The following is a 26,123-nucleotide window of genomic DNA, read 5'->3' as shown; positions in this document are numbered from 1 at the left end:
TTGCTTTCAGCAATATATTTGGATCACTCTCTAAATGTCCTGTTTTGATCGCTGCGTGGACGTATCTGTGATCTCAAAGAACCAGTTTAAGTTCAGGGCATCAGGTCACGAGTGCAACCACCACCCTTTTATTACTTCCACAGTTCAAAGGCTACGCTGTGTACTGTTTACTATGAATTTGTCACCTAGGGTCAAACTGCCAAGTTGTACTGTAACTTATGAAGTTACTAAACTCTAAACCCTAGACTCAGTCTCAAATTTACTCCTACTACTTACTACTATTTATTATGACTGTGCCCTTCAGTGTTTGGCTGTCTGATTTTCTGTTTCATACTTCAGAAGGTGAGTATCATCTGCAGCACAGTTTAGTTTTGCAGTACAGTTCATCCTCAAGTAAAGGTACAAGTACTGCACTGCAGTTAAGGATGCAGGTTCATACAGGTACAAAATGCTCTTTGAGTGCCAGTGAGAATATCTGTTGCCTTGGAGGTGAGTTACTGCCAATGGTGACTGCAGTGTGGACTCACCCTTCCTGTTCTGCTTGGTGACGGGAATTTTGTCTCCTCCAGGCTTCAGGTTGTAGGATTTGACCACGCCCATCTCCTCCTGGAACACCTGAAACGCACAAAAATCAACATCACATATGCAATGGTGCACAAACTGTTGTAGGCCATCAGTGAAGAAAGCCCCGGCACTGGAACATCGAGTTGATTTTAGATCATGAATGTGTTTCTGCTTATCTTCAAATCAGCGCCCATATCAGCCAAGACTGCCAAAAAGAAACAACCAGGCAGTCACGGCGTGCTCACCGGTCTCGCTCTCTTACTTTGTTTTTCAGATAGTGGTTACTTTCACTTAACGAAAGATTAACAATGAATTTCTTGGCAATCTGATGCGAGGACAAGAATCCAGGAAGTCAGCGAGCTAGGTCAACAAACGGCCCACAAACAACTCATCGTCTCCATGTTGTGGTTTCATCGTGGATCGCTCAATACAAACATCATCAAATCGAAGAAAAGTTCCCATCCAATTAGATTTTTCTCCAATTGCTCCAACATATTTAATGAAGCCATGTAGAATTTGTCATGTCCTCAAAGTACACGGCAGTGGGTAGATTGGGCCTTTTTTGAGCCCTCATAACTTGTTAAAAAGCCTTTGTTAAAACCTGTTAGCAAATCTATTTAATTTCTATAATGGGATATATCATACAGTGTCAAACGTGTTATTGGCTCGGCTTGTTAATACCATGTTAATGGCTGTGCCGTAGAGGATATGAATAAGTGCTGGTACCAGGGATGTTTGATTTGGTTCTGATTAAAAACTGGAGTAAACTTAGAAAAGTACATTTTGAGTACGTCTTCAGGGTCATATCACCTTGTGTGACAAGCGGCTGGTAAAACAAGTTTCAGAATATTAAAGGTGTCATTTTTTCCTGCATTTTCAGACCAGATTGCAGCTTCACCTGCAGCTTGTTTTTCCAGAATATTCGACAGATGCTCAATCGGATAGAGCTCTGGGGAATCTGGGCGCTGCGTGAACACGTTCACCTTTTAGTCATGTTCTCCAGATCACTGCTGAACAATGTGCAGAGTTTACCCGGGCACATTATCCTGCCATCAGGGAATACCGCGGCCACAAACCGGTGTACATGATCAGCAGCAATGTATATGTGCATGTTAAAATAGCCAGTGCTCAAGGTCTATCAGCACCTGACTGTCCACATGATGCACAAGAAAACCTGAGGCACCCTTCATTCATCGCTCCACTCTCACACTCACATGTCCATTGTTGTGGCTGCAGCAGCTCTTAGGTTTGATAATGATCCTCCGGCACAAATAATCCTTGAGCTCAGTGTGCACCAGTAAGACCTACAACACCTGTCGCCTCATCGACGCTCTGACACATTCACAGTGAGATTGTCAGAGTTGTTCAGACACTGATGCTGGACATTTTTCCTGGTTCCAACACATCGACTGTGACAGCTGCTTTTGAAATGAAATAACCACTGTGATGTGCTCTTACCTCACCTGTCGATGCTTTCAATGGGTGGATGAGTTTTTTAATGTTTTGGTTCCCCCGGAGAGATTTTAAGAAAAGCCAAAAGTCAAATGAAAAGACAGGGAGCTAATAAGGTAACATACTCACTGCCTTTACAGTATGTGTAATAGTTGTGCTTGTGCGCCTCATCATCCCCAAAAGGCTCGTTCAGAGCCAGGAAATGTTTAAAAATACACTTTCATTTCGGGTTTACAGCTATGGTTACTGTAGAGAATTTATTATTTCAGTGTAGCCTGCAGCATTGCTTACAGAGGGGTATAAATGCAGTGAAAGGAATACATTGAAGTAGAAACATACAAGAATAGGACACAGTGAGCCAGAGCTAACCAAACTGATCGAGCAAACTGTAAGTCAGTGAGTTCATGTGTAGCACACAGAGGTGCGACTGTGACCAGCCTGCAGCTCACAGGGAGCTGACATACTGGGTTAAAATAACACCTCCTCTCTGCTGTTTGCAGACTCTTTCTTCCCACACATGCTCCAGCTTCACCTTTAACCCCAACAGATAGCACGAAGCAGCCTGATACAACCAGACTGTTCGCTAAATATGCAAGATGCTACAAAATGCAGGAAGAACTCATTTTAAATTGTTTCCACAGGCTTTAAAACTCACACTGCAACCTCTCTGTAATCTGTTTGCAGTAATCTGATATTTAAGTCAGTGCGTAAACTGATGAACAAATATACTATTTTGTGCATATTCCAGGAAAATGAAAGACCTGCTTTGTCATGACTAATGCAGGAGGTTGTGAGCATCCTGTTATTCAGCAGGTGATTACATCTGCTGATCTAAACAGGAAGAGGGTTCTGAGGTTATTTTTTCTTTAAATTTAGACTAAAGGGTTTTTTTTGCAGGAAATATATTGATCCTATTGAAGTAAATTAAATGATTTTATTGAATTTAGTTAATTTTTGTTTTTGCTTTTAAGAGATGCAGCTACCCAAGAAAATGAGCAGTAGAAGATAATTTGACTTTTGAAGTTGGAGTGGACAATTCATGTACATGCTTCACCTGAAGTTTATATTCAGTGTCTGAATTGAAATAATAAATTTGACTATTTATTTAATAAGAGAGCATTAAATAAATAGTCTCAGGGCAAGATTACACAGCACTTTACTTTCTCTCGCCTCCAACACACTTCATTCATTCAGCTCATCGTCTTGTTCTGAGGCAGCTTCAACATTTCACACCCAGCTGATCACTTCAATCAGAGGATTTGGAGCAGGGACTGGCTCCCCAAAGGAGAACCTGCCAGCTTCAGGATATATAAATATTCAACTACTAACTTGAAGGATATGGAACTTTGGGGGGAGGAAAGGTTGTGATTGGTCAGTCAGGGTCATTCCTTGTGACAGGGAGGAAGAGTGGACCACAGAGTCAGGTCTGAGGAACCTAAGTAGGCCAAGGGTCAGTGTGTGTGTGTGTGCGTGTATGTGTGTGTGTGTCAGGAGCATGGAGAGAACTTTGACGCATTTTAACAGAGCACCAGGATGCTGCACTACTCCAAAGTCAAATGTCAGAAATGTGATATCCACCTCTGTTTCACATCCACCAGCAGCTGCTTCACGAGGTTCCACACAGGATGGCTGTCAGTGTCAGACACACAGACTGACCCATGCATGCGCACAGAAACACGCACACACACTTACTTGGTTGCTGGGAAATCTTTTTTGACATCCACAACACGAGTATGCACAGAAAGCAGCGACACTGTTGCCTTGAGGCAAGTATATTGTAAAAAATGAATGTTTTTATTTGTAGCGACACGTGTTCATTTAACCTCTGAGACTGGGGGATTTTAACCAGGAGCATATGGGGGAATGACCCCGTTAGGGCCAACCTCTGGTGGCTATTTAGCACTTCTGTGTTGGTGTTTGTCATCACAGGCTGATGCTTTAAAAAGATCAATAATCTGACTGAACCCTGAAAACCAGGTTTCCAAACTATTAGACAGTTTCAGACCCATCTGTACCAAGAAAGCACTACATTTTTAAATTTTTGTTACTCTGATGTTGTTAGTGAAATAAACGTTCATTCGTAGTTTGTGTTTGACATTTGACTTCCTGGCTGGACGTCATCGGTGGAACCGATCCATGTCACCCACTGCTCTAAAATTACCAGAGCAGTCACAGCTGTCTGTCGCCACCTTCATACACTTTAATCTTGATGTCTGTGGTGTGTTACTGTGTGCATATAACAGTTCTAACAATAGCTGCTTGGAAATTTTCCATGTATTGAGGTCTCTTTCACATCATTAACAACCGGAATCAATAAAATCCTGCAGTCAGGTAATCACGTACACCTTTATTCAATTACAGTTAACAGCTGAACTCAATCCAAGAGGACAACAAAGGAAAGTCTTTGTCAGATTTTATACAAGTGGCATTTCTGCATTTTCACACCTTTTGCAAGAGTGGAAACATGTGCGGAGCAGAAGCTATTCAACATCACAAATCTCTGAGCTTCAGGGCTGTAACACAACAGCAAGTTACTTTAACGACTTTAACGAGGGCAAGTCACATCACTTTCATTACCACTCCCCTTTTTTTCAAAGCCCAAGATTGGCTTCTTATAACTTGGGTTGAACTGTTATGAGTGCTGAAAGCAAACTGAATGCAATGCTGTGCAGCAGGAAGTTAACGAAGTAGCTAACTAAGCTAAATGTCAGCCATGTTAGCTGTTCTGTTGCCTTTTCTGGCTCATTTTCATTCTCCCAACAACAATTTGGACGATCGTTGGCTGCAACTGAGCGCACAACAGGAGACGAGGAACTGTCTCTAAAACCAGTTTGTCTCTTTGCTGTTGTTTTCATGTCCAAATTGCTAGCCTAATGTAGCAGAACCCTGTAGTTACCACTGGTGGCCACAGGGGGCACTGTTGACTCTGCTCAGCAAATCCTACACAAGCTGCTTTAAAAGAAGAGTTTTACCTGGAAGGTGAGGTAGAAGTCCTCTTCCACATTTCCCTCATAGCTTAGCAGCTCTCCCAAACCGTGAGCCAGCTCCTGCAGATGGACACGAGAGGTCGAGAGGTCAGAATCAGGAAACGCATGAATGAGTTGCAGCATTTTTCATTTCTGTAAGTCACAGCTTTTGTTTGGTGTTGATGGATTGGAGGGAAAACTCTGTGACTGCAGGTTAGGAATGAAACAGTGTTTTTAACACACCCTCTTCTGACAGAACACGAAGATGACAAATGTCTCACACAGTTCGCCTGAGGTCTGAGTTCTAATGAGTTTAGTCTGGTTATGCCCCACCTCAAAACGTCGACATACCTCAGAAGCAATAAATTAAAGCTCCGCTGAGCTGCGAATAATGACTCTGACGCCGATATCTGAAATCAGTAATGTGGGGACAAAGAAGACCCGAGATGGCACGGAAGCAACTAATCAGTACATTTATTTGTGTTTTGTGTCGTTACGTCATCGTCCTTCTGACTTACGATTGATTTTACAGTTTTAAGGCGCTCTGAGGCAAACACGGTGAATCCCACTGGTGTTTGGATAAAGTCTGTTCCTGGAGAGTTTCCAGAGTTATGGTTCCAGCATCAACTCAGGCCTCAAACTATATCTGATTTCCTGCTGTTACACAACTAGGGACAGTTATAGCACCTGTGTGTTTGCGTGTGTGTGTCTGTGTGTGTACTACGAAGGAGAGGTTTGACCTTCATGAGGACGAAGGTGTTGGATGTGAAGCAGCTCGTGTATCGGATAACTCGGACTGACCGTCAGGAGATGTTTCACGATCTTTCTGAAGGTCTTTACGTATGAATGAACAAACGAATGACAAACATCTTTATTATCTCTTGAAGTCACAGCTAAACTGCACGGAAACTGCAACTAAAATAACAACTACAGCAACTTTTGTGGCTAACATGGCAATTTCTGCAACTAACCCAACCATTAAAAAGTGCAGCAATATAAGCAAACCACAGCAACACCTGCAACTAAACATGGCACCTCTTCAAACTCCAGCAACAGCTGGAACTGTTGTGGCAACAACTGCAAGCAATCCAACTACAGGGAACTGCATCTGACATGGTGACTATTGCAACTGAATCAACTCAGCCTATGCAAACACAAGTACACATGCAGCAACTGTGGCAACATTTGCAAATGAACCAATATCTGCAGCAAAGCTTTCAACCAAGCACGGCAAATTCTGCAACTGACCCAACCACCATAAACTACTGCAACTAAGCAAACTATTGAAATTGCAGCAACACCTGCGAGAATTGTGCTGGCAACTACAATCAGTCCACAAAGAACTACAGCAACTTCTGTATCTTAACATATCAGTAACTCTGGCGACTCATGCAACTAATGGTGGCTACTGCAACTTTGCATGTCTACATCTGCAAAAAAGCAACAAGTACAGCTCCATTAACTAACACATTAGCTATTGCAAACTAAACTAAATCAACCACTAAATTAACCAAGCAAACGAGGAGGAGAAACAGGAAGTCTCGTCAGAGCTCAGCAGCTGATAGCATCCGATGTGTCAAACAGTCAACTTCACAGGAATCCAGTGAAAGTTTCACTTTATTTTCTATAAATGAAAAATAAACTGCCTGCAAGGTGAAAGCAGGTTATGAGCACGCAGCCTCATCCTGACCTATCTGTGCAGGACAAAGACTGAAACAGCGAACCGCAAAGAACGAAGGAAAACAAACTGATCTTGAGACATCTGACCAGTTCACTTAGCTGCTAGAAACTCCATCAATACTCAGCGCACAGATGCAAAGTGTGAAACCCTCAAAGCCAAACACGCCCCCATCAAAAATACTGTAGGGCTGTCTCATCACATCTTGAAACGTCAGCGGGTGCGGACGTGACTCAAAGAGCGACAGTAAACGGAAGAGTCAGAGTCATGTCAGAAAAACTGAAAAAAAAAAGTATTACTCAGAAAGCAGAAGTAGGTCAAACTCACGTCAGCACATCAAAACATCACTACCTGCTATAAAATATAAAATAACAGACGCTGAACAAATTGCATTTACTTTATTTCTTAATCTGAGCAATTTGCATTGATCAGGATGGATGTCGATCGGCTTATCCAACGCTGTGGTCCAAAGAGAGGCGCTCTGATGTTCGGACATTCTCAAAGTTAACGAGACAACATCAAAATTAATTTGCATCAATTCAATCTTTATGCTGCTCGGAGAATGATCGAGTCCAAGTGACGAGGCACGTGTACAGTGATTTATTCTGCATAATAACCTCAAAGAAAACCAAGTTTGGTTTCTACACGACTCAGCTGGAGTGAAGGAGTATCTCTGGGTCTTATACATGACAGAATAGGCGTGTGTAGTGAGAGACTGACAGGTGGATTATGGGTGCAGTCTGTCATCATACGGTCTGTTATAGTGACGATACGTGGTGCTGTAAATAGTGGCCAAAAGAACAAGACGACAGATACCATCGATGGAAATGAGCTCTCTCTGGGTTCAGCTTTACAGACTGAACATGCTTCTCTGCTGAGAGCTGCACACAGCCCTTTCAGCCACTGTCTGTGATTTTCATGCTTTATTTTGCCACTTGGTGGCTGTAATGTTTTGCATGTTCCACATCTTTTGTGATTTATTCGCCGCGTTGTGCGATGTGAACTGTTTACAAAGAAACCAGGAAACAGCCTCTGACAGCACACCGATGAAGCCACAGACCCTCGGTATGCTTTACTATCAAATCCCAAAGCTGCGTGTGTGATAGACTTTATATAAAAGTGTGTGTAAGGCAAAGAGAAATTTACTAACTAGGTGTGAGAGAAACTGGGGGGAGCACTCGGCAAATGAAGCTAAAGTTTCCAACTATTTGTTACATCAACAGTTAAATGTGAATTTGACCAAATCAAAGAAAACACAGCGAAAAAAATCTTGAAAATCTATGAAAAATGAGCATGCACAGCTGTGGGCTGGCACACTGCATGAAAAGACAACCCAGCACTGTGAAAATTACACAAGGGAATGTGAGCGGGAGAACACATGAAGCTAGGTCAGAGGAATGCAGGGCACTTAAATCACTTAACCCCAATCTCACAACAGTGCATGGAGTTAAATTTAGACTCCTCAAAGAGAAGGATTATGGGAAAGACGAGGGTGAAAGGCGAGCCGGAGAGTTCATAAGTTTAACTCTGGCGCCCTCTAGTGGCGGGCAAGAGAAATGTAAGCGTGAAAATGGTTCAACATTACAAGATTTTAGTTTTCCAGAGTAATTTAACAGCTCCTACATGTGATTTTAAGAAAAGAAAAACCTAAACGTGTTAGTGTAGTGCAACCCAACCAGCATTCCCAGCTTAAAACACGACTTTGTGCCACTGTGTCTTTTACAAAAAGTACCTTTGGCACAGCCTATATGTGCTGAGGGTTTAATTCAATTCAATTCAATTTTATTTATATAGCGCCAAATCACAACAAAAGTCGCCTCAAGGCGCTTCATAGATACAGAGAAAAACCCAACAATCATATGACCCCCTATGAGCAAGCACTTTGGCGACAGTGGGAAGGAAAAACTCCCTTTTAACAGGAAGAAACCTCCGGCAGAACCAGGCTCAGGGAGGGGCGGCCATCTGCTGCGACCGGTTGGGGTGAGAGAAGGAAGACAGGATAAAGACATGCTGTGGAAGAGAGACAGAGGTTAATAACAGATATGATTCAATGCAGAGAGGTCTATTAATACATAGTGAGTGAGAAAGGTGACTGGAAAGGAAAAACTCAATGCATCATGGGAATCCCCCGGCAGCCTACATCTATTGCAGCATAACAAAGGGAGGATTCAGGGTCACCTGGTCCAGCCCTAACTATATGCTTTAGAAAAAAGGAAAGTTTTAAGCCTAATCTTAAAAGTAGAGATAGTGTCTGTCTCCCGAATCCAAACTGGAAGCTGGTTCCACAGAAGAGGGGCCTGAAAACTGAAGGCTCTCCCTCCCATTCTACTTTTAAATACTCTAGGAACAACAAGTAGGCCTGCAGAGCGAGAGCGGAGCGCTCTAATAGGGTGATATGGTACTACAAGGTCATTAAGATAAGATGGGGCCTGATTATTTAAGACCTTGTATGTGAGGAGCAGGATTTTGAATTCAATTCTGGATTTAACAGGAAGCCAATGAAGGGAAGCCAAAACAGGAGAAATCTGCTCTCTCTTTCTAGTCCCTGTCAGGACTCTTGCTGCAGCATTTTGGATTAGCTGAAGGCTTTTCAGTGAGTTTTTTGGACATCCTGATAATAATGAATTACAGTAGTCCAGCCTGGAAGTAATAAATGCATGAACTAGTTTTTCAGCGTCACTCTGAGACAGGATATTTCTAATTTTAGAGATGTTGCGCAAATGGAAGAAAGCAGTCTTACATATTTGTTTAATATGTGCGTTGAAGGACATGTCCTGGTCAAAAATGACTCCAAGGTTCCTCACCGCGTTACTGGAGGCCAAGGTAATGCCATCCAGAGTAAGAATCTGATTAGATACCATATTTCTAAGATTTTCAGGGCCGAGTACAATAACCTCAGTTTTATCTGAATTAAGAAGCAGAAAGTTAGCGGCCATCCAGGTCTTTATGTCTTTAAGACATTCCTGCAGTTTAACTCATTGGTGTGTGTTATCTGGCTTCATGGACAGATAGAGCTGGGTGTCATCTGCATAGCAGTGAAAATGTATGCTATGTCTTCTAATGATACTGCCTAAGGGAAGCATGTATAATGTAAACAGAATTGGTCCTAGCACTGAACCCTGTGGAACTCCATAATTAACCTCAGTGTGTGAAGAGGACTCTCCATTTACATGCACGAATTGGAGTCTATTAGATAGATATGATACAAACCACTGCAGCGCAGTACTTGTAATACCTACAGCATGTTCTAATCGCTCTAATAGGATATTATGATCAACAGTATCGAACGCTGCACTGAGGTCTAGCAGGACAAGCACAGAGATGAGTCCACTGTCAGAGGCCATAAGAAGATCATTTGTAACCTTCACTAAAGCTGTTTCTGTGCTGTGCTGAGCTCTGAAACCTGACTGAAACTCTTCAAATAAACCATTCCTCTGCAGATGATCTGTTAGCTGTTTGACAACTACTCTTTCAAGGATTTTTGATATGAAAGGAAGGTTGGAGATTGGCCTATAATTAGCTAAGACTGCTGGGTCTAGAGATGGCTTTTTGAGTAAAGGTTTAACTACAGCCAGCTTGAAGGCCTGTGGTACATAGCCGATTATTAGAGATAGGTTGATCATATTTAAGATCGAAGAATTAATTAATGGCAGGACTTCTTTGAGCAGTTTTGTAGGAATGGGGTCTAAAAGACACGTTGATGGTTTGGAGGAAGTAATTATTGAAGTTAACTCAGAAAGATCAATTGGAGAAAAAGAGTCTAACTTAATATCAATGGTACTAAGAGTAGCTGTAGATAATATTACATCTGTGGGATGATTATTGGTAATTTTTTCTCTAATGATAAAAATTTTATTTGTGAAGAAGTTCATGAAGTCATTACTAGTTAACGTTAAAGGGATGGTTGGCTCAAAAGAGCTCTGACTTTTTGTCAGCCTGGCTACAGTGCTGAAGAGAAACCTAGGGTTGTTCTTATTTTCTTCAATCAGTGATGAATAGTAAGATGTTCTGGCTTTGCGGAGGGCTTTCTTATAAAGCAGCAAACTATTTCTCCAGGCTAAATGATGATCCTCTAGATTTGTGACACGCCATTTCCTCTCCAGATTACGAGTCATCTGCTTTAGGGTACGTGTTTCAGAATTATACCACGGAGTCAGGTACTTCTGATTTGAGGCCTTAGTTTTCACAGGAGCTACAGTATCCAGAGTCGTACGTAGTGAGGAGGTGAAATTATTAACAAGATAATCGACCTCTGTTGGGGTAGCGTTCAGATAGCTGCTTTGCTCTGTGTTGGTACAGGGCATTGGAGATGATAACAGTGGGTGGATTATATTCTTAAACTTAGTTACAGTGCTTTCAGAAAGACATCTACTTTGATAAAGTCTACTCTTCACCGCTGTGTAATCGATTATTGTAAAAGTAAATGTTATCAGGAAATGATCAGACAGGAGAGGGTTTTCAGGAAACACTGTTAAATGTTCAGGTTCGATGCCATATGTTAAAACAAGATCTAGGGTGTGATTAAAGTGGTGGGTGGGTTCTTTTACATTTTGAGAGAAACCAATTGAGTCTAATAACAGATTAAATGCCATGTTGAGGCTGTCATTTTTAGCATCTACATGGATGTTAAAATCACCCACAATAATTATTTTATCTGAGCTCAGAACTAAATTAGATATAAAGTCTGAGAAATCAGACAGAAACTCTGTGTAAGGCCCAGGTGGACGATAGATGATAACAAGTAAGACTGGTTTCTGAGTTTCACAGCTGGGGTGGACAATGTTAAGCATCAGGCTTTCAAATGAATTAAAAGTCTGTCTTGGTCTTTCATTAATTAATAGGCTGGTGTGAAAAATTGCTGCCACACCGCCCCTTCTTTTCCAAAGCATGAAAAGAAAGAGAAAGACGATCCTGTCCAAACACAGGACAGGTCCCATCAAGCACAATCAAACTGACTGAAGAGAACATAAAGTCAGTCTTTTTTATAATGAAGCTAATCTGAGTCTCTAACTAGAGAGCAGAAGAGGTGTAAATGAAATACCTACCGGCATGATCTGCTGCAGGTCGTCCAGGGTGGCATTTGCCATGCCAACGAGGGCATTTTGGTCACATGGTACAGTGGGTGGTGTGAGGAGCTTCCTGTAAGAACAGAAGAATTACAATTATTAAAGGTTACTTCATATTATTCCCTCTAAATGTTGGATTGTGACATCTGAAAAATCAGCAAAAGTTTCTACAGCATCTCTATGATTAGCTGCAACTCGTGCACAGGAAGCTTTTGCAGCTGTGAGGTGATCCATCGCTGACAGCAGCGTTACACTTTAGATTCTGCAGAAGAAGAAACACTGTAAAAGGAATGGAAACTCACCCACCTGTAACAGTAGAGAGGGAAGTGGATGTCCAGCGCGATGCTGTTGTAAACAGCTAAGCCCATCAGCTGATCAGACATGAGGTTAAGGAGGAAACAACACAATAATGTAACGCAAAGTAAAAATAAGCTTCTCTCAGTCCTCGGGGGGAGACTCTGAATAATTATGGGTCTTTTTTGCTTTAAGTTTGTTTTCATCTTTATTATTAACTTTAAGTTGTCTATTATTGTATATTTGTTTTGTATTTTTCTGCTACACAAATGTCACTTAATTAATATATTGACTGATTGATATTTCCACGCTTAAGTTAAAATGCTTAGTTTAGTGTTGAATGTGGGCGAAACTGTGAAATTACTGTAAAAAAATAAAAAATAAAACCAACAAATTGAACTTATGAACAGTCATCTAAATTTTAGTAGAAGGGAAATGTAGGTCAGGGAAAACAAACAAACTGTGCCCTTCATTGTTTACCTGTGAGCTATCATCATGTTACTGCAAATATGCTAATGGTTACACGAGCCTTTCATATAACAGGAAACAACTTTTGGGGTTCTGAACCTGGAGGGAAACGTGCAGAAGGTTCAAATTTATATTCCCAAACCCAACAAGAGCACTTCTCTGTTGGAGGAACTGCCCTCTGGGCCAGCAGCAATATTAAATTATATTTCAGTAACAAACATTTCACTTTTCATTAAAAAACCAACCTGATCCGCCAACGGAGAGAAGCATGCAGCTAACACTGCAGCTCAGATGGAGGCGAGAGCGTTTAATCTGTGCCGAGCACGAAGCTCTCAGACACACACTTTCATTTACGCAGTGTTGCGCACATTTACAATATCTAATATCACAATTAATCTAATTAACAAAAGAACAAATTTATTTCTCTTTCGTGCAGAGCAAACGTTACGATGTCAACCTCTGTGTGTGTGTGTGTGTGTGTGTGTGTGTGTGCGTAGGTGATAGAGAGTTCACGTTGTGAATGTCACATGGTCATACAATTTTTTTCTTCATTTTCTATGTGAAGGGCGGCGGCCCTACACACTCACAAACTGCTCACAGCTGCCGCATGTGGCGACCAGATGTGGTGTAATTGTGCGTGTAGGTTGAGAGTGTGTGCGTCTGTGATGTGAAGACCACTGTTACAGGTAGGTGACACACATGTATGCAAATAAATAAATCGCTCTCTGTGCGCACACACACACACACACACGCACACACACACACACACACACACACACACACACACACACACACACAGAGGCCCCAACATGAAAACAAACATAAACTGGACCATTAGTGCAACCATTTAGGAGGCCATTAAGAAGTCACACACACACACACACACACACACACACACGCACACACACACACACGCACGGCACCTTAAAGCATTTAGCAGCCCTGGTTCATAAATCTACACTTTATGGGACAGGCATGAACAAAGCTGTCTCCCTCTGTCTTTTATCTCTTTATCCACCTCTCCTTACTCCTTACGTGCCCACTCCGTTTCACAACCCCTCTCCATCCCTCTCTCTCTCTCTCTCTCCTTCCTTCTTTTTGCTTTTCTGGTCCTTAAAGTCAGAGTTTTCTCATCGCCGCCGCAACCTAACGAGGCACAAAGTCACATGTAAAATCTGCAAATTAATTCTGCTACTGATAAGTTTTTCACACAGGAAGTGCTGGATAAACGAACAGGTTTTATGTCACAGCTCGTCACAACCTTGACGAGGAATACTCGGAGCACCGCGCAGCATCGCTGCTGCTCTGTGGCAACTTCATTACAAAACACAGATCAGAGTACGTGACGACTAACACAAAACTTTAGAGCTTCAATTAAATTAGCACACACCAGCTGACACAGAGGCCGCCTCGTGGAGCCGCCCCCTTCGCATGCTGGCCTCCTTACACAAAGACTCTCAGTCTGCAAACAATCTCTTTAGAAAGGTTTACAGGGTGTGATGATGGCAGCAATATTAGGGCTGAACAAAAGATGTTTTGCACGCCAAAGCCAGGGTTAGAAAATGCCGTTTTAACTCGTTCACACTAACGATTCGGTTTGGCCTCTCTCGTTCGCCTACATCTCTGCTCTGATGTTATCCTTATCCATGCAAACCACATATGCACATGACTGCTCGATCACAAATCCTCCTGGTTATGAAGTCCAAACCCAAAAAAACAAAGAAAACAGAGAAACAAACAAACAATCATCATAAAAAATACAGATTTGAACGCTTTCACTGGGATGCAGCTGATCTCCAGTCCAAATGAAACTGAAAATGTTTTTTGTGTTAGTTTTACATAATTTCTTCTTGCAGACGTTTATGATTTTTAGAGCAATTATTGTAATTATTACAACATGGTACCAAAGGTAGAATAATGACATTCTAATAGTTTTAAGCTAGATATGATTTTCCTCCAGTTATTAATTATTCTCTTTTTTGGTCATTAAAAATAATATGATTAGTTACCACATATGGATCTTTTTTCACCAAATTCAGGCTTAAATAATCAGGAAGCTGTCCTCGGGGGATCCCCGTTCCAGGCTCTCAGGAACCCGCAAAGACTGTAAGGATGTGCCCGTTGGTCTGCACCATGCGACAAGGTGAAAAATTTAATTTTCAGCTCTTATTTTTATTTTCATCATCGCTCTCCCCCTCTCTGTTTGTGACACACTGTGCCTCATAAATGTGGGGGCTAAGTAAGTGGCTGACGGTCGTTACTCTGACCACCTCTGCAACGTGGTTTTCACTGTCTGTGTGGCCAGAAACAAAGACTAAACACAACATAAGTGAAATAATGATCTGAGCACTGATGAATTAGGGATGTGAAGTAAAACAGCAGTTCCATTAGTCTTTGTGATTGTTAATATACACACAAAAAGATTTTTAAACAAAACAAGTATGTATAGTGCGTATAAAAGCACATGTAACTCAACAGCTGATGATTTTACACACAGAGCGCTGGAAACATTGCAGCTGGACTTTATTTCAGCCCCGTGTTCTGGCAGATAAATTGGGTTTCATCTTTCCACGTGTTCATCTCTCTTTCTCATCAATGTTTATTCCACTTTGTTTACATCTGTTTATATTCTGTCATTTCATTTGACATCCCCCCACTGCACCACTTTCCTTTTCACTTATCTCCCTCTGTTTAGTCTCTGTTACACACTCTCTCCCTGCCCTCTGCCACATATCCACAATGATACAGTGCTGCCATGGCGACAACACAAGAACCAGGGAGACAGATAAATTAGCTCCCAGCACAGACACACATGTGGAACATGCAAAAAACACCCAGCAGCAAACACACATGTGTAAGTACACAGATTTCCACTTCTTTCTTCTTTTGCTCACTCACTGATTCGACAACTGCACATTTATGTTTCCCTCATTACAGAGGACTCGTTTACTGAAGACGTACTCCGACCTTAACCGCCGCTGTAACCGAAAACTGCCTCATCCCAAAAATTTACGTTTATGGGAACTTAAAGTTGAACGCTGGATCCCCAGTGTGCGACTCAATAAACAGATTTATGTTCACACACACACACACACACACACACACACACACACACACACACACACACACACACTAACCTGGCGAGGAACGGCAGCTATTAGGTTATGTAACCTTTTGACAGTTCCCAGCTGGCTAGTAACTGAGCCCGAAGTGCTGAATCACTTTCTGGCCACATATTACACACACATGAACTCTATGAACACACACACACACACACACACACACACACACACACACACACACACACACACACACACACACACACACACACACGCGCACATAAACTTTCATTGAGGAGAGAAGAATGATAATAATAACACAGGGAGGCTGTGCTGTGCATGAATGTGTAAAAAGTGAGTGAAACAATGCAAAAATATGCAGGTCTGTTTTAGGTGGGGCCGAGTCAAAATGAAGGAATGTCCACATGAACTGAAAATATTTTAAATTGAGTGAAAAATTGAAGCTAATCTCAGCCCTCCGACTGGAGAACAGGCATTTTACATTTCTGACCACCTGACTATCATTTCCTTTTCCTGCACGTGGCAACTTTCAAGCTACACACGGTGCAGTTAGCTCCAACAGCCTGAAAGAAGGTGGGAAGGTGCAGCTGCCTGTAGTCAGAAAGCTGTCGGATACAATGCAGTAAAAAATGTATTTAATTTTTAAAGTTCACATTAACACACTAACACCCAGTCTTGTAAAACAGCATCCAGATGGATTTACTGTATATAATACTGTATTCACATTATTTATTTATTCATTGTAGTTGAGTTTAATAGGAATAAATGGTGTGTTGTATTTACTGTATTTAACCCAGACTGCAATCCTTCCCTGACCTTAACTAAAGTGCTTCTGTTGTTAAAACGTAACCACAGAGGGGACTTGCAGTCCCTGGCCTCTGCTCCCACCATCCACCACATCCACCTTCCTGTGACTTCTGCGTACTTACACGCAGTGAATGGAAACTATGATGCTCGCGAGTTAAACTCAGACGGCAATTATGTGCCTGAAAACTCAGCGAGTGGTTGAGTTGATGCATGAACAGAATTTGTAGAAGACAAAGAAGTACATTTTGTAGTAACTCTATTACAAAACTCTGCAGAGCAGACAAAAGGGAAGAGAAACTGGACCAGAATCTTTGAGGACTGGGTGCCAGTTAAAGGAGCCAACATGTGATAATGCAGGAAACATAAAACCTATCATTAGTGTTTGTAATGCATCTGCTCAGAGGATCGTGCTTTATGTTCAGAATTGTCATTTTTGTGCTGGTTCACGTTATGTTGTTTTAACAGCTTGCTGTTAAATTTCCTGACCTGAAACTGAAGACAAATGTTAACTTAATCTTGTTCCAGATTGACCTGTATGATGTTAACTGTGGATGAATGAAAAGCTTGTAGTGCGTCTGTACTTGTTGCACTTACATAACAGCTACCAAAGGCCGCCTATAGCCCGTGAGCCACACTTTGAGAACCCTGAAACAGCAGGAGCAAAACAGCTGATCTTTGGTGCGTTTCAGGCTGAAGCAGAAGGATAAGTGATGAGCTTCACTGCTGACTGAACGTTTGCATTGACTTAATGACACAGACTGTATATAAAAGACAGAAGTAATGATGTCACAGTTTCAATAAAGCATATCATGCTTTATTGCCGGTTACAAAGTTGTATCAATAAGACTTCAAACTAGCAGCTGAACCAAAAACTCATGAAGGAATTGTTTACTGAGGTCACAGATTTACAACTGGAAGGCAAAGGAAGCGCCCCCTGCTGGCCATTATTATAACTGGGCTGATCATGTAACTCATGTACTCACACTAACAACAAATATGACTCAAACCTACTGAGAGGAGCACTACAATCATTTTCTCATAAACATGCAAACAATCAGACCTCCTTTTGCAATGTAAGACGCTGCCCTCTGCTGCCCAATGAAAAGCAGGTTTAAGGCAATTCTATATTAGGCTGTGTCCATTTTTGGTTTACAGTCTGTGATAAAAACATACTTTTTTAATATCATTTATTATTTAAAAACACACAAACCTGCTGTGATTCTATTTGTATTTGTTATGAAGCTCTTCGCTGAGGTCTTGTTTTGGAAAAATGATTCTGACCACGTCGATTCAATTTTATGTGCTGCGCTGAAAAAGCCTCCACAGAGCGAGGCGTATTTGTTACATGTGCAGACCCACGGCCTAAACACACACATTATAGTATCTTTTTCTCCTTTGCGGTTTAAAACGGAGGAGTGTTTGCTACGTCAGAGGGGAGTGCATGAGGAAAGCTCCTGTGTGTGGTTATTTGTGCCCGTCTGCACATTACACGCATTTATAGTCCGACCCTCCCAGAAACTCAGCAGTTTTGTCTAGAGCAGAAAAGCAGATGCTGTGAAACTGCTCTGCAGCTACAAAAACAATGAAAACGCATTAAAACGCTAACGTGGGAGGTGCTAAACAAACTGCTCCGATGCACGTTCATTAAAAAAAAAAAATATATATATATATTATTGTCCTTCTCTTAACTTGAACCGGATAACGTAGGCAACCTCGTTAGGCTCATTAGGACCTCCAAAGAGCTCATTTATAAAGCGCTTAAACAACATTTAAAGCTTGCACATACCCTGATGTTTGTTGTTGTTCTTCATAAAGGATACAGTCCCGACCAACTGGAACTCAGAGTAGTTGTCACACTTCCAACTGCTGAACCAATGGCAGCGTGAGTCCTTCATGTAGGTAAACATCCCTAAAAAAAGAAAGTACTACATTTAGATTGAACACATCTCTTTTATTTAATTCGATACATTTGATTGGTAGAAAAAAGGATACAGGAAGTGATGAAGGCAAAAAAAAATAAAGAGGAAAGGTCATTTTTACGACAAACAGAGGGTCTGAAGAAGAAAAGACAGAAGAAAAAAGACACCTGGTACATGTAGTTGGACTTTTCCCGGAATCAGTGAGTCCCTGTTAAATTAAAAAGTGTCCACCCAACTGTCCAAACTTGGGGGAAAAGGGATTTAGGTTGAGTCGAATTGGAAAGTAGCAGTAAAACTGCACTGAAATCAAAAGCACTGCTGTTACTCTGAACACAAGCGGAGATAGAAACCAAACAGCGCGGTTTGGGAAAGTGTCGACTGGACTGCCCTGCAAGTTGAAATGCGAGGCTGAAAGAGTGCCTGGTTCATCACTGAGATCACTGAGCTATATCAGAGTTAGAGGTTGGTTCGCATCTTCCCCTCATGTGGAATTTTAAATGCACATTTGGAATTTGTGAGAAGGGGGATCAGAGGGTGTGCACCACCTCCAAGGGAATTGTGGTTCTCAAAGGGTGACCGCCTCTGCAGTTCAGCAAGCAAAGGACACTGTCCCCAACTTCCATCAATGTTGTAGAGGTGTGTCAACCAGGACAGTCCAATGGCATCAATGATGTGATTACATCACTGCTGCAGGTGTAATGTGTAGGTGTGTACATAGCACACGCTTCTTTAGCCTCCACCTGAAAAGCTTTGCTGTTTCACTGCTGATCTGCTGGATGTCAGTCACATCACCTCTTTTCTGATTAGAGTTTCTCTGCAACTGCAGCACCTTGCTGACGTCCTAAGCATATTAAATATTTAATTAAAATAAATAAATCATTTTAAAAAAAAGTAACACACAAGTTGTTGAGACTCGAGCGCTGCTGAAACTCTTCCAGCTGTGACTGAAAGAAACAGCAGCAGTCTGTTCAGAGTGGAGACTCACATCTGGACCACTCACATCTCTGAACACACAAAATGGAAAAGACCTCATGTATAAAAGAGCCTGTGTGTGTGTGTGTGTGTGTGTGAGCATACACCTGTCTGTGTGCAGCTGGGTGTGTGTGTGTGTGTGTGTGTGTGTGCAGAGGTGGGGATTTCCCTGTGCTGCTAATGAGGGGAACACAGCTTTCATTGAGTGTGTTGCTTTGGGCCGACATCCCCCTGGCACCGACAAACACAGACGACCGCGGAAAGATGGAACGACGATGGAAAGAACAACTTGACCAGAGCGGAGACGCAGAGAGCAGAAAACGCAGATGCACAGGCAGACGCTCGCTTGGTTCCACTCGAGTATATTTTATGCAAATTCCAACATACTGAACTACAAAGGCTGAACGGACGCGGCCGAAACTTGGAGAAAATGCTATATCAATATTGTAAAAAGGGTTTTTTTGCCCAGACGTGATGTGAGAATCGTTTTGCAGTTAGGGGAAATGTTGGAGCGGCAGTGATGGAAACACACTTGTTGAATTGAAAAATGGAGGAAGAAAGGCTTGAGAAATGTTTTCCTCACAATTCACAGAAATTCAGTTTGGACTGAGATCTAAATGATTTTTGTTAACCACCAACTCGCCACCATTTGTGAAATGTGCAACTCAGCACAGCGCAGCTGGAAAGCGGTGAATAAAATAACTGTTTGTGATAAGTGCGTTCAATCGAGACTTCACATTAAAGGATTTTTTACTGTCTCCCCAAAAGAGCAAAACCAACAATGAAAGTATGGCGCTATGAAGCACTGTGTATGTATTTAAAGGCTGATATAACCCATGCATCTGTGCGCTGCTGTTCTCCAAGAACTATTAATAACACATGGCTGCACTATGCTGTGCGACATGCGCTTTAATTACCACGAACAGACACTGCAGTTTGTCCTGAGTGAATCCCACACACACGTGTAGTAATCCACCACTGAAAATAGTCCCCAAAAATGTGCCGTTTCCTCAACTTTGTTTCATGTTTGCTTAAAACTAGACTTTCCAGCTGTTTTAGGAAACTGTTGAATCCTTTCCAAAGGGAAATATTTGAGCCCTTTACTTAAGATTTATTTATCCACATTACCAGCGGGCATGGAAGTGAGAGTCTTTCGCTGCGTTTCCACCAAAGGTCCACGTAATCTTAGTTAATGTGTGAAAACTTGCCAAGGAACTACAGGTTCCTTCAGCTGTTGGTGACTGTCAAACACAGACACTTATAAAGGAAAGGCGGAGCAGCCAGCAAGTTCAACTCAATTCAGTTTTATGTATCTGGGGCCAAAACACAACAGCAGGTCAAAACCCGTCAATACCACTGAGAAATAAACTCTATTCAATTCAATTCAATTTTATTTACACAGCGCCAAATCACAACAACAGTCACCTCAAGGCACTTTATATTGTAAGATAGACCCTACAATAATACATACAGAGAAATAACCCAACAATCTGAAAATATGACCCCCTATGAGCAAGCACTTTGGTGGCTCAGGGAGGGGCGGGGCCATCTGCTGCGACTGGTTGGGGAGAGAAAAAGGAAGACGGGATAAATGACATGCTGTAGACGAGAGCCAGAGATTAATGGCCTTTTTATAAGTATAAAAGGATGAGCAATGAATGACCAATTTAGAAGAATGTGAAGGTAGAAGCTAAACATGTGGAACGATGGGGAAGAGGCGGCCTTGGCCTTGAGGAGGTTGTTTGTTGCGGTTGCTGACGCTGGCTTGACCAAGTAAAACACTAAAGATATTAAGTGTGAAGAAGTCTACGCTGACAGTTAACGACTATAAGCTATTACACAAATACAATAATCAGTGTCGGAAAAGGAAGTGCAGGGATTGTTTTAAGCACAGCAGACAGTCACACCAGTCTCCCCTCTGCTGCAATTTTACAAACTGGACTACTTCAGCCAGCTTTAACAGGCATTATAGGCCTTAGAAGTACTCATCTTTCTCCAGAATCAGTGTTAAACTATAAGGTGAAAGTGATACCTGCAACATCACTCAAGCACTTCTTTGCATTACAGAGCTACTGGTTTCAATATGATGGGAGGTTCTTGGGTTTTTAAAAGAAGAGTATTGGAAAAATACTCATATTCCTATCATTAGAAATAATAACGGAGTAAACCCTCTTATGTCCAGGATCTCTCTCCGTCCAGTCAACGCCTGCCTGAGGCCTTTCCTTCTCATTTGACTGTATTTTCCGTTTTATTGCCTTTTTTGTGGCGAGTTCTTTCTTTTACTGAAAGAAAAGTAAAGTTTCCACAGTTTCTCCAGCTGTTCCATTGTCCAGCATTCTTGCTACTGGGGAAAAGTTGCCAATAGCTACTGGGAAAAAAACAAGTTCTAGCTGAGAGGCTGAACACAGAGCCAGTCAAAACTTGGGACACGCATAAAAAGCAAGGCTTACACTGAACCATCTAAATAATAATGGTGTCTTTATTCTAAAGCTGTCACATCGAGCAAACGTCACATCAAACACGAGCAACTTTACATGTGATAGTTTTACCGGTCGTTGTAGAGCCTAACGCAACTGTAACGAGAAGGAGTGACTTAGCCGTGTCTGGCTTTAGATTTGGAATAAATCGTGTAAACAGAGCTAAAGGAGTTTAAAAGACTGAGAGAGCAACACTGAGAAAGAGATAGGCACAGTGACAACAATGGCAAACAGATAATTACAGTCAGGCAGCCAGAACAGACAAAAAGGAAAAGAGAAACAAGAGAAGAAGACCATCATAATAAGAACTCTTCCAGACTGAAATGACAGCTAATTATACAGTTGCCAAAACCAACACGGGCCACTTTTCTCAGCCATCTGACACTTATTCCCGCTGCAGTTTCACTGACCCGAAAACTCACAAAGCACGTCCACCGAGGCCTCCGTCTAATAAAAATGTACTTTCCGTTTTATCCAATAAAAATACGATTTTTTTCCGCTTGACTTCAATAATAAAATACAGCTTCACTTTCCACTGACTTTGTATCAAACGGGATTTACCTTCCAGATTTTCAACCTTATCTGTTATTCTCAGCTGCTCCCTCGAGACCTATTCAAAGAAAAGCTTTTTTTCCATTTTTATGATGAAGGCTGGATTGTGGACACTCACAGCCCAGCAGCTCATATTTCAGTGTGAATGACCTCCAATCTGAAACCCTGACTCACCGTAGTCTGTGTGAAAGATTTGTCGGACGAGTAGCAGGAACCACTCTTTCGTCAGGCCGCCCATGTCCAGCCCCGCCTCCCCGACAAAAGTCACCCGCAGCTTCTTCTTTAGATCGCATCGCTTCCTCGTCAGCTATCGGCGACAAAGAGATGAAACAAACACACACACATTTCGTTTCAGTTTGCATTGCAGAAACACTTGCTGCAGAAACCTTTGTACCCCTTGGATGGGTAAGAGTTGCAGCGCCTGAAGCGTCTGATGTGGGGTTATCCTGGGTGACACGCCTTGGCAATATTGTGTCCAGCTGTTCTGCATGTGCTTTGTGGAACTGGTGTGTGATTGCTCTTATGGTGCCCTGTTTGAGATGCTTAAGAAATCTGGGGTATCAGGCCCATTATTATGGGTTATTTGGCTCCTGTAGAGCACCAGGGAAAGTTGTGCATTGCTAACAATAAGTCAGCAAATGCAAAATTGACAGACCAGTGGTTGCGGTGTCTGCTGGGATGTGGATGCTATTTGTTCTGGTAAAGAGAGATATGACAAAAGCAGCTGATTTACTGGTCCATCTACACTCCTACCCACATCTATGGTCATGATGAGGGAAGAAGTTATGAAAGGAATTATGAAAACTGCAAGCAAGAGCCCGCAGAGGCACTTTCAGCTCTGCTTCCCAGACTAGGTGAGGAGCTCAGTGGTTCAGGAGGTGCTGAGAGTAAAACTGCTGCTCCTCCACATCAAATCAGACCAGCTGACCAGGTGCCTCTGGACGGCTCCTGTGGAGGTGTTCCAGTCACACCCAACATGGGAAAGATTCCAGTGCAGATATGATGGAGAGATTATGGTTCTCTTCTGGCTTGAGAACGCCACAAGAGCTTTAGGCACAGGTCACCAAGAAAGAGGACTGGTCTGCTTAGACTGCTGCTACAGACAGAAGCAGTAGAAAATAAGTAGATGCGGAAATATTTTCTGGGTAAAAAAATGACATCCTCTGCTATAATTTCCCATAAACACTGTTACTTAAGTTGCTAAATGGTTTCTTCAAATGAAAGTATGAAAATGCTGTGATCATGTATTCCTCAGTGTCTGCAGACTGAATATCTTCACAGGGACAGACCAGCAATTAAAGACCAAAATGAAAGACATTTGGTCTGAACCTCACTGCAGGAAGAAAATAACATTTCACATAATTTAGACTTGGATTTTAGTGTTTATCTCAGATTTACGGTTACATTTCAGATTGACGAAGGTTGAGGGTGACACATGACTGCAAAACATTAAAGGCATACTTGCTGATCCTCATGGCAGGGTCTATATATTCACTGGCCGATATTCCCAGTATTCCCACATCACAAGTTTCCAATTTTTCCCCCTTGCTTAAAACAACATTTTAAGAAATGTTTTGGTTTTTGGTTGTTATCACACTCTCAGATGTCCTAAAAATCCCAGTTTACACCCATGAGCTTCTCCTCAGTTCCTTCTTTTTTCACGATCTTTGCTCAGTACTTCAGTGGAGAAGGCACATTAACACATCTCATTTTTCATTAAATGACGCTGAACCTGCACCAATCTGTGCTTGTGTATTTCTAAAGAACATATTGTTTTCTGATTGGCTTTCTGGTATCAACTAAAATTGCATTAGGACATTTAAAACACACTAAACATAAATTCACAGTGTGTTATGGCTCAAGGTCACTTCAGATATCTGCATATAAATATGTGTAAAGATAGTAGACAAAGGATGAGTTTTTAGGGACATGAATGTTCCTGGTTTGTCTTAATTTTAATAAACAATCATGTATGAGCAGGTACTGACCAGGTAAACATGGACAGCAAAAAACAGAATCCATTTACCAAAATTCAAATTCAAAAACACTGGGCATTGTCTAAAGAGGACAAAAGGTTTTTATTAGCTTTTTCTAATTTATTAACGATCATAAACTATGATTGGCAGACACATCAGGAAGTCTCGGCTCAGACAGCTGCTAGCATTTGTGCCCTTAGTTTGTCAGCTGATGGGTTAACGGGTTCTCAGATTTGTTTTTAGAAATCAGAAATCAGACATAGTAATCAGTAATAGGTTTCCATGCAACTGCCATACATGTTATCAATTTGCCCCTGAATTTGCCCCTAAAAGGAACTTTCTACTAAGATTACCAAAGCAGCCTTTATAAACCACCAAAAATAAAGCATAAAGCACTAAAATCAGAGAAACTGAATTTAGAAATTCCAGTTCGCACTGGAATAAAAATAACTTTCTGATAAAAAACAGAAAGATATCATTGGGAATTTGCAGGAGATTTTTTTATCTTTCTTTTTTTAAAATAAATAATCATCATGGCAGTTGTTCATGCATTAAAGATCAGACAACATTCACATTATTTCTAATTAATAAACGCCCTGATGACACCAGTCTACACTGCATGCTTTAACTTGCATATTTCAGTTTAAAAAGTTTAAAAGATGTTTAAACGTCTTGTAAAATGATTATACATCAAAAACTGAAATTTGTGAATGTACTAACCTCATCCAGTGAGTCGCTGAGAAGCTGTGCTCGTCGTACTTTAATGTTGAGAAACAGAAGGTTCATGTCCACTCTCTGCCTGCGAGAAACTTTACTGACCAGACTTTGCTGTGAAGCAAAAACACAGAATCCTAAACTCAACAGACAAGCATTTGTTGCTCATATACAGCTTCAGCAAATCTGCCTGCTCTGTGTTTCCTTATTACAATATTTTAAGGCTGGAATCAGGCTTTGTTAATGTGCGACTCACCCTGGCCTGACTGATCATCTGTTGCTCCGAGTCTTTCTGGATGATGGCTTTCTTTACCACCGTCGAGAGGATGAAGGGAAACTGACAGAAAGAAAACCTGAAAAAGAGGAAAAAATTAAGAATAGTTAATAATTCTCAGGCAGAGTTTCTTAGTCTGTTTTTCTATCAGCAGTTTCATAAATATGTCTTTCTGTAACTGCATTTCTGACCAGCTTTCAAGTGTTTTCAAAATTCTATACTTTACCCTAATGAGCAGGCTCTGAAGTCTACACCCTCCAAGCCACATGAGCTCCACAAATCCCCCACCACACCAGCCAGAGGCTGTAAGAGCCGGTCATTTCAACTGTAAACTCCAGATCCATTTTCTTTGTGAGACATTAACGAGCCGTGACACAGCGTGAAACGAACTTCACGGCTTCTGCAAGTCTTTCCATAGTTCTGGATAAACTGCAGCTGTGGAAGCGTTACTTTAGTCAGCTTTTGAGGAGATACTCAATTTCACTTCCAGGAATCTTCAAAGGGATGTTAGATGACTTGGTCATGAGTAGCACTTACTCAGGGTAATGTACTGTAATATGGAGGGGCAATTCTAATAGGAGCTTACAGGCAAGTCTAAAAACGTTTTTTTTTTTATGACAAAAATCAGTCATCACTGACTATATCATCAACCAATCATTACTACTATACTGTACTATACTTTACTACACTACAAAGTAGTACAGCATTTTATGCTTTCTATTTATTGCTGAAATCTGGAGAGTTTTCAGTTCATACAAAACTAAACTGATGAAGATTTGAATAACAAAAGTGAAGTGAATCAGAGTCATTCAGGTTTTGTATTATTGGTCAACCAATCTGAATCCAGATGACATTGATTTAGTC

At 41.5% G+C, this 26,123-nt stretch overlaps 1 protein-coding gene across 1 annotated transcript in view; it reads right to left on the bottom strand.

The window, feature by feature from the left end:
- hectd2 (HECT domain containing 2) overlaps window positions 1-26,123 on the bottom strand; it is a 59,422-nt gene that overhangs the window by 11,081 nt on the left and 22,218 nt on the right. Inside the window, exons 11-18 of the mRNA XM_082558047.1 lie at window positions 25,242-25,338; window positions 24,992-25,099; window positions 22,470-22,602; window positions 18,196-18,284; window positions 12,033-12,097; window positions 11,706-11,799; window positions 4,989-5,063; window positions 528-615 (exon numbers count right to left, since the gene is read on the bottom strand). Coding sequence (XP_082414173.1) covers window positions 528-615; window positions 4,989-5,063; window positions 11,706-11,799; window positions 12,033-12,097; window positions 18,196-18,284; window positions 22,470-22,602; window positions 24,992-25,099; window positions 25,242-25,338 — 749 coding nt within the window. The remainder of the gene's footprint in view (window positions 1-527; window positions 616-4,988; window positions 5,064-11,705; window positions 11,800-12,032; window positions 12,098-18,195; window positions 18,285-22,469; window positions 22,603-24,991; window positions 25,100-25,241; window positions 25,339-26,123) is intronic.

This window comes from Aulonocara stuartgranti, assembly GCF_965226115.1.
Source record: "Aulonocara stuartgranti genome assembly, chromosome: 13".
In the NCBI taxonomy this organism is placed as follows: Eukaryota; Metazoa; Chordata; class Actinopteri; order Cichliformes; family Cichlidae; genus Aulonocara; species Aulonocara stuartgranti.
This window is presented reverse-complemented; position numbering and strand designations above follow the sequence as displayed.